This window comes from Danio rerio, chromosome 11, assembly GCF_049306965.1.
Source record: "Danio rerio strain Tuebingen ecotype United States chromosome 11, GRCz12tu, whole genome shotgun sequence".
NCBI classification, from domain to species: domain Eukaryota; kingdom Metazoa; phylum Chordata; class Actinopteri; order Cypriniformes; family Danionidae; genus Danio; species Danio rerio.
Window position 1 is genome coordinate 2,249,754 of NC_133186.1, and position 9,377 is coordinate 2,259,130.

The window sequence follows — 9,377 nt, forward strand, 5'->3', positions numbered from 1 at the left end:
TCCTGCTCAAATTATATGATTTTCAAAATCCTTCCCTCCAAAATGCCCTTGGAGGTGGCCAGTTTTAAGCATTTTGGATTAGTCGGCCATGATTTGTTTACTCCAGTGCCCTTCAGAGGGCGATGTACATTGTGATTAGTTGACCTAACATAAAATAAATAGTAAACCAGTTGCTTTTAAAATGTTTAGTTAACTTCACTTAAAAAGTGAGTAAACCTGTTGCCTTAAACATTTGTAAGTAAATTAAATATGTGCATAATTATAAAATTAAGTTGAATCAACTTAACAGTTCCAGTTATATATATATATATAAACATAAAGCTACTTAATAGTTTCGGTTTTCATATTTTGTATGATCATCTATTTGCCTTAATTGAAAACTGATTAAAGTAGTAAACATCTTAATTGACATCAGATATGCTGAATGTATTGGTTTACCTTTAACAGATGAACACAGAATAACAGGATGGTGATGAACATGAGGTAGATTTTATTGCCAGCACCAACATATCTGACTAAACATTCAGATTTACCTCCATTACAAAGAAAAATCAGACTTAACTTCATTCACACAACTTCCTGAACTCACAGTGGGTTAGTTAGTGTTATAATCAAACATATTTACAGTAACACAATATTTTAAGTCACATTTAGTCATATAGATTTGACTTTTTTTAACCCATTTTTTTAGCCCCAAAAGAGACATAATACCTAAAAACTTTAAAAAGAAATGATAGGTTGTTTCAACGCTGGCTAAAAAAAGACAAATATAAGCACTGGGATGTAAAAATCCAACCCAAATATTTAAATATTTTAGCCAAATTAAACATTAAAGCATTTTTTATAGTTCCTAAAGAGGCATGATATCTAAATATTCAAGAGAAAATGGGAAAGAAATGCTGGGTTGTTTCAATGCTGGGTAAAATAAGACACACATAAGCACTGGGATGTAAAAATCCAAATCAAATATTTAAATATTTTAGCCAAATTAAACACTAAAGCATATACAAAACTAAATAAACTAAAATGTAATGATCAAATTTACCGCATATTCGGCAACAGCTTAACATAAAATAAATTGAAAAACTATCTATCATTATTTATATACAGTATTTACACCCACACAGATAAATATTAAACATAAAAAAGAAATAAAAAGATAAAACACTTCATTATTACACTTAAGATTACCAAAACTTTACAGTAAGGTTCAATTAGTTAATGTTACATGATGTATTTACACTCTCAGAAATAAAGATACATGAGCTGTCACTGGGGTTGTACCTTTTTAATAGGTACACATTTGTACTTAAAGGGTCCATATTGGTACCTCAAAAGTATATATTAGTAACTAAACAATTTGAAGAGGAATACGTTTGTACTTTTTAAGTACTAATATGTACCCTTGAGGTATTAATATGGACCTTTAAGGTACAAATTTGTACTCTTTCAAAGGTACAATGGCTTTTAATGGCTTTGCATTCAAAAAGTGTTGTCATAATGGAAGTCAATGGGGCAAAAACAGCCCCCAACATAATGAAAGGGTAGTCAATTAGTATGCATTGTTGATTTTAAAACATTTCAAAGCATTTTCCTAAAATATGCTTCAAAATAAGATTTGTTTACCAAAAATTGTTCCATTTGCTGAAACAAAGTTGTGGCCAAATTAGGACTCAAATTCAACCCCAGAGTAGACAAACATGCGCAACAACACAGAAGAGTTAATATGAAGTAGCCGTATCCTCATCATCTAGTCAGCAAACCCAAAACCCCCAGCTGATTTAGTTTATCTCGGGCTACACTCGCCCAGCCTTTATTAGCCAGTGGGTTTCTAGGGGATGGATGCATGATGCCTTCCACCCTGACGCTGATGCCCGCCTCTGAGAGCGCTCGTCGGGCACGCTGCTCTGACAGTTTCCCCACCCCGATCACCATGGAGATGCCCAGTGCTGTGACGACCCGACAGAGGGCAGAGTCACAGCAGGACAGGAGAGCGTCTCGCTCTGCCGCCGGGAGCTCGGGAGGGGTCAAGTTCTTGCCGGACTCACTCATGAAGATCAGAGGACACAAGTTGTGCACAAAACAGTGGCGGAAGAAGTTGTTCGGTTCTCCGCAGAGCTCCTGGAAAAAGCCCCAGAACCGAGCGCCGCTCACTTCACTCTGAGTGCAGTCCAGGCCTGTGATTCGCCGCTTCGGGTGCTCGTCTGCCGGACGCCCCACCCTTCCCGTGATCTTCAGCCAATTGCGAACCGCTTTCACTTCCCCGAATGGAACCTTGATCACGATGAAGAAAACCAAGGAGAATTTCTGAGCAAATTAATATTGTGAACAAGAATCATTTGATGACAAAGACTAACTATGAAAGGGACAGTTCAACCCAAAATGAACATAGACTCACTATTTACTCTCCCTCAAGTGGTTATAATCAGTGTGCGAATTATACAGTGATGATGGGGGGGGTCAACTTTTTTGGTAATGTTACTTTAGTTTGTGTATTACAAGTTTCATTCATTCATTCATTTTCGGCTTAGTCTCGTTATTAATCTGAGGTCACCACAGCGGAATGAACTGCCAACTTTTTCAGCATATGTTTTACGCAGCGGATGCCCTTCCAGCTGCAACCCATTTCTGGGAAACATCCATACACACTCATTCACACTCATACACTATTGACAATTTAGCTTACCCAATTCGCCAGTACTGCATGTCTTTAGACTGTGGGGGAAACCGGAGCACCCGGAGGAAACCCACGCAAATGCAGGGAGAACATGCAAACTCCACCCAGAAATTCCAAATGACCCAGCCGAGGCTCGAACCAGCGACCTTCTTGCTGTGAGGTGACAGCACTACCTACTGCGCCACCGCGTCAAGTTATCAAGTAATGCAGCCTTCATTCAGAAATCACTCACTTGTAATATGTGAGCATATTGGCTGTACAAAACTTGTCAGTGAACTATGACGGCCAACAAATAAATAAGCAAACGAATAAATAAACAAATAAATAAAATAATCGTTCATTAATCATAATCAAGATAAATGTTCATTTAATTAATATTTTGATTTTAGGCCTAATCGCCCAGCTCTAGTACTTTATACTTTACACCATTCTATACACTAGATGTACATATTTGTAAGCAAAATGTATATATTTAACCATTTATATATTTAAGCTGCTTTAAAACACATCTGTTCTGTATATACCCAATATTTATATAATTGCTAGATAAATAAAAGTGTCTAGACCAAATAAATAAACATCATACAAGTCTGGAAAAACAAGACAATGTTTGTACATCGGTAAATCACACATAACACCATGCTACATCTAAATTTCTAACTGAACACCAGCAGATGCAGTAAAAAATGAGAGTAAAGAAGGAAAATGTTCTGACCCCTGTTTGTGCCATGCCGAAGGGTCCCGGGTTCATGCCCAGAAAGAGGACACTCTGCCCCTCCTGACAGTAATTCTCCACATAACACTGATGAGTCTCCCAGGCGTACTCCAGGGGGTTGTACGTGTACCGCACGGGATTTCCAAAGGACAGCATCTGCAGCCGGGCGTTCAGCTCCAGCTCAGCCTGCAAGAACCGGGAAGCGGCTGTGGAGCTGTTGAAGAGCCGCTCAACAGCCAGATCAGGCACTTCTCTCTTAGATGCATCTCCACTTTCCAACCTACACATCAAACAATTCGCATAAGTTAATGAATCAATGATTTAGTTTTAATTAAGACTTCATTTGTCTACTAGGGGCAATTCTATTCACCGAGCATGCAAGTAGCCTATTGAGCTTATTCTGCAACGCAGAACTTCTGCCTATAGGAGAAATGACTATAGGAATAATGAAGGGCAGAAAACACTCAAACTGCCTGCTCTACAAATAGGTGTGTTCATGACTGTACATAAAAACAGAATAAGATAATAAAAAAATATCAGATAATTTGCAACATAATCAGCTGTTTTTAATGTCTAAACTTTTTAACATTCGGTTATTTTTGAACAGTGACAGCTTGTAACACGCTCTCTATATTGTATGAGGGTTTCTGCAGATTTTATTCAGTAAAATATAAGACCTTTAAAACCCCTTTTTAGACCATTAAGAATTAAATTTTAGACTTAAACACTAAGGATTTTTTTCTAACGGCCCAGTATTATCATGAAGAACAATTATTTTTGGTTTTCTTTCTCTGATTAGGGAATTTAATGGGGAATTTGCTATAATGTCTATAGGTTTTATTGAAGTGTATTGTTGGTGATTGGATGGATGTCAGCACGATTAAGTAGCTTTACTTGGACAAAGCAAAATTAAGTGGGCAGGCCGGAAGTGGGATATGCACATTAATATAGCAGCATTTTTTAATGACACTATATAACAGTAATTAATATTTTTACAGTACTGTGATGGTTGGGTTAAGGGTTGGGGTAAGTCTTAAAAAATACAATTTATTGGGTAATTTAATAGATAATATAAATAATACCCGGTACAACTACTGTTTTCACAGTGCTGTGACGGTTGGGTTTAGGGTTGGAATGGGGGTAGACGTTAATAAAATACATTAAATGGGAAATTTGATAAATTGTAAATTTATTTTTATTATATATTTGTAGTATTTATTTAGTTTCATGTTTTTATTCAATTGATGTAATTGATAAATTAAACTTGCAATTTCTGAAGTATATTTTTTCTAAATAACAGTTTTTAGCATAATAAAAATTATTAAAGCTGTATGTTCAATTGTGCTGATGACAGAGTTTGTACATTTGTAATGTGTTTTTAATAAAGAACAAAAATCTGAGAGTGAAATGAATGACATATTCCTTTACAGAACAACTCACAGAAATCACCCATCAGTCCATTTTAGACATTTCTGGGATGAAATACTTTTTTATGTACTGTATTTCTATTTCAAGGACAGATAATGTACGTTTCTGGTAGAATGTCCCTAGGATTTGCAAAAAACATAATTTTCAGAAATTACATTATTAAGGAGAAATTCTGTATATAAATAAAATATAAAATATAGTTTTACTGTAGCTGAAAAAAAAAGATCATATTAATATCTATGATAAAAGAAGGACCTCAGACTGACTCCATGGTTGGTGATTTGATGTGTTATGAGCTGATGTTGCTTTCAGATATTGGTTATCAGCCCCAAAAATCCTGATCAGATCGCTCTTGTATCATAATTATTGAGGTTTTATTTGCAGTATACGGCTGTTCTATTGAATTAAATCAGTTTTATTCTAAACAGCAATTCAGACTGCACACTAATGTAAAAAACTGAAAATATACTTACTATAATTACTATATAAAGTAATTACACTATTATAAAATATAGTTTTACTGTAGTCGGACAACAAAAAAACTTTCATTTTCAGTGCAGGTTTGATTTTGTATGCAGTGGTCAATTTGTCCCACACTGATTGATTACATTTTGTAAATGTACTTATAATATACACACTACATGAAATGGTTATACCAATTAATAACTGAGGTAAACTTGTTTTTTTTTAAATACTTTTTTGAAATTACATTATTAAGCAGAAAATCCGCATATAAAATCAACTTTCCCCCAATATATTAACAATACAGCGAGTTTAAATTTAACATTATGCTCGTGATGAATATTTTCAATTCTCTCGTCCATCCACATACACACAGGCTTCGATACCAAACATGGCGCGAATATTCCCACAAAAAGACGTTATATAAAATCGATTACTAATATTAGTTGTTATTTGATCGCGTATTTGTGCTTTACCTCTCTGTATCGAGCTGTGCTAACATGATTCGTCCTGAGGTTTCTTTTTTTCCGGCAACAAAAGAGCGATGAGAGCGCGCTGCATGCCGGGATTCTTCTTCTTCTCCTGCGGTTTTCTAGTGTTGTCAGCGGGCAGATGGTTGTTACTAGAAGGGATACAGCTGCAGTCGACGTGTAACGCGAATTATTTATTATTTAATAAATTATCCATTAATTGTATTTTCCTAACGTCTACCCTAACCCTCACAGTAATGTAAAATATTAATAATTGTTGTAGATGGTCACAAAAGTATGCCATGTATTTATGTAAGAATCCGCAGCTGTATCCCTTCAAGACCTTACCCAGGCTGCATAGATAAATAAGTTTAAATCGTTCTGATATTTTGTTTCTAATTTAATTTTGATATTTTATTCTTATTATTGGCAATTTTGTATTGTGTACATTGTCATGCCAATAAAGCAATTTTGAATTTAATTAGGAGAGAATGAAAAATAAATCAATAATAAAATAATAATACATACAATAATACATTTTATACATGCTTTGGCAATACATTTGTAACATCTGTCATGCAAATAAAGCAATTATTGAATTGAATTAAATTGAGAGAGAATGATTAGTGATGATGCACTTGCAAACACACACTCACGGACACACACCTAGATTATTATAAATAAATCACTGTAAAAATACTGATTATTATTAATATTACTGTTTTATCAATAAATGTTTATTTTTAAGTGTACAGTTTATTCAGATTTATTATTATTATTATTATTATTATTATTAATTATAATACTAATGTGAGAGAGAGAGAGAGAGAGAGAGAGAGAGAGAGAGGGAGAAAGAGGGATATATTAAATAATAATATGATATATTGAATAATAATATGATATATTGAATAATAATATGATATATTGAATAATAATATGATATATTGAATAATAATATGATATATTGAATAATAATGTGATATATTGGATAATATGAAGTATTATTTATATTTTTATTTAATTATTATATCTATATATCTTCTTTTTTTACTACTACTGCTACTGTTTACTGTGTTTTTCTTTTATTTTAAACATGTATGTTCTTTTATTTTTATGTAACTTTATAACTGCTTTGGCAATATTTTTTTTTTACATTTGTCATGCCAATAAAGCAATTATAGAATTGAATTGAATTGAATTGAGAGAGAGAGAGAGAGAGAGAGAGAGAGAGAGAGAGAGAGAGAGAGAGCCTGACCTCCATCTGAACCTGCTGGAGGTCAGAGAGTGACAGTTTCAAGCACCGCTTCTTCACACTGACTGATGATCACAGAAACACAACACACAGGAGAACAACAACCCATGTGAAATGAACAGCATCATGAGTATCAAATATGCATGATTGAACATCACCAGGTATGTTTCGCTGTTTTTGTTTTAATCTATTGTACTTTGCCTGCAGCCTGCATTAAATGATGAAAATGAAAAACCCTTATGAGCTTTAAATATGGCTCCCAAATGGGTCCCAAGCTGAATCCGTATAAAATCTTCAAAGACCATGAGGAAGTATCTTCAAGAACTTTTCTCATTAGCTGTTCATGAGGGGGAAACTGTTTTAAAGACAACCTATTATGCAAGAATGACTTGCAGCAGTGTGTGAATATAATTAGCTGCTAATAATTACAATTGATTAACATTATTTATTTATAATCAGACTTGATAATAGAGTCAGCAGAAACACTTTGATTGACATTCTCCCTTTGTATGATGTCATCAAAGCGGGAAAGCCACTAGTGACCATCTCTCCCTCATTAGCATAGGAGTTCAGTCTTGTTTTGAATCTGCCACTCTGCTGACACACAGGCATTTGTAGCTCCGCCCTCTTTTGAAAAAAGAACAATCTCATTTGAATTTAAAGCGACAGTCACCAAAACACCACAATCAGTATAAAAGCCTAAAAGAATCGGCCTCAGAGAGTTATAACACATCATCTGTGTGGTATTTTGAGCTCAAACACAGGGACATCGGAGACATGTTTTCCATCTTGCATAACGGGTCCCCTTTAATGATTAGGTAGGGCTGTCACCTCACAGCAAGAAGGTCGTTAGTTCGAGCCCCTGATGGACCAGCAGGCGTTTCTGTGTGGAGTTTGCATGTTCTACCTGTGTTGGTGTGGGTTTTCTCCAGATGCTCCGGTTTCCCCCACAAGTCCAAACCCATACCTGCCAACACTCTCGTTACATTGGTGCTGTGACCCGGATAGGAGTGAGGTTTAGCGGGGTGAGTGAAACGGAGGCCAGCTAGTAAGTGCTGTGGAGGTAAACCTCACTCCTCTGACCTCTAAAGGTGCTCTAGCAACATACGCTAGAGGACATGATCTTTATCTTCCTTGTTAGAGCAACCAACTCCCATGCGGAAGGTCGCCGGTTCAATCCCAGCTCGGAGCGGGTTGGGCGGTGTATGACCGGCGGGGTTACATTAACAGCAATATTCTGGCAACCAAAGCTGCCAGTTTTTTTTATTTATTTATTTTTTATTATATGAATCTTTTTACAACGCATCCACCTTATTTTGTACCATGGATCTAAGCTTGTTTGTATAAATGTGTGAGAGATCTGATTAATTAAAGGTAAATAAGATGTTTGTTTCTTGTCTCTGACTGATCTGCTTTGCCTCCGTGTGAACTCGGCTGATGATTAGAGTCTGCAGTAAAAGCTCTTTGGGTTATTAATGTTTGGCAGAGTGCATGACTTTGCAGAATAACATTGCCTTTTAAGAGCACCTTACATTACTTAACACATTAGTGCTGCCCTTCAGAAGCAGAACGAAGCCCACAATATAAAATATCACCAGTTACACTGATTGTTCTGTTTGATTAGAATTTATGCTGGTTCTTAATCAAATAAACCCCTACTGGAGCATAAATATATTCATAAAATAATATGAAGAAATTTTGATTATTGATTGATTCATACAATATTAGACCCTGAACCACAAAACCAGCTTTTTATCTTGCATTTGTGGTCAAAAATTCAACCCCAAACCAGAAAAAGCTGGGACAGTATGGAAAACGCAAATAAATAAAACAAAGAAAGTATTGATTTCCAAATTTACTTGGACTTTTTTATGTTTTGTCTGGTCAACTTCATTTCAATTGTAAATATACATCCTTTCCTGTCGAAGGAAAGTCGAGACAAGAGCAGTTTAGGGCTAGTTCTCAAGTAAACTGGTTAAATAATGATGTGATGTGAAACAGGTGATGTCAACAGGTAATAGTAATTATGATTGGGTACAAAAGCAGCATCCAAGAAAGGTCTAGTCCTTTAGGAGCAAAGATGGGCTGAGGATCGCCAGTTTGACAACAAATACATGAGAAAATTATTAAAATCCCTGCTGAAAAATCCAGCTTAAACCAGCCTAAGCTGGTTGGCTGGTTTTAGCTGGTCGACCTGGCTGGTTTTAGAGGGGTTTTGGCCATTTCCAGGCTGGTTTCCAGCCATTTCCAGGCTGGTCTAAGCTGGTCAGGCTGGGAGATGACCAGCTAAAACCAGCTTGACCAGCCTATAGCCAAGCTGGGAGTCCAGCCTAAACCAGCTATATCCAGCTTAAACCAGGCTGGTCAAGCTGG

At 35.8% G+C, this 9,377-nt stretch overlaps 1 protein-coding gene across 1 annotated transcript; it reads right to left on the reverse strand.

The window, feature by feature from the left end:
* Positions 1 to 467: 467 nt before the first annotated feature.
* Positions 468 to 5,846, reverse strand: LOC141376500 (single-strand selective monofunctional uracil DNA glycosylase-like). Its single transcript, XM_073916226.1, has 3 exons — positions 5,759 to 5,846; positions 3,393 to 3,672; positions 468 to 2,274 (listed from the first exon to the last, which is right to left on the reverse strand). The coding sequence occupies exons 1-3, from the start codon at positions 5,782 to 5,784 to the stop codon at positions 1,747 to 1,749; spliced, it is 834 nt and encodes a 277-aa protein (XP_073772327.1). The 5' UTR covers positions 5,785 to 5,846; the 3' UTR covers positions 468 to 1,746.
* Between the last annotated feature and the right edge of the window lie 3,531 nt (positions 5,847 to 9,377).

What these genes read in the sequence shown, in the direction of transcription:
- LOC141376500 (XM_073916226.1), bottom strand. Translation starts at nt 5,784, where the DNA reads ATGTTAGCACAGCTCGATACAGAGAG. An exon ending in GCACAGCTCGATACAGAGAG is followed by an intron (nt 3,673 to 5,758) that starts GTAAAGCACAAA and finishes TTTGATGTGTAG; the next exon opens with GTTGGAAAGTGGAGATGCAT. An exon ending in TCGGCATGGCACAAACAGGG is followed by an intron (nt 2,275 to 3,392) that starts GTCAGAACATTT and finishes ATCGTGATCAAG; the next exon opens with GTTCCATTCGGGGAAGTGAA.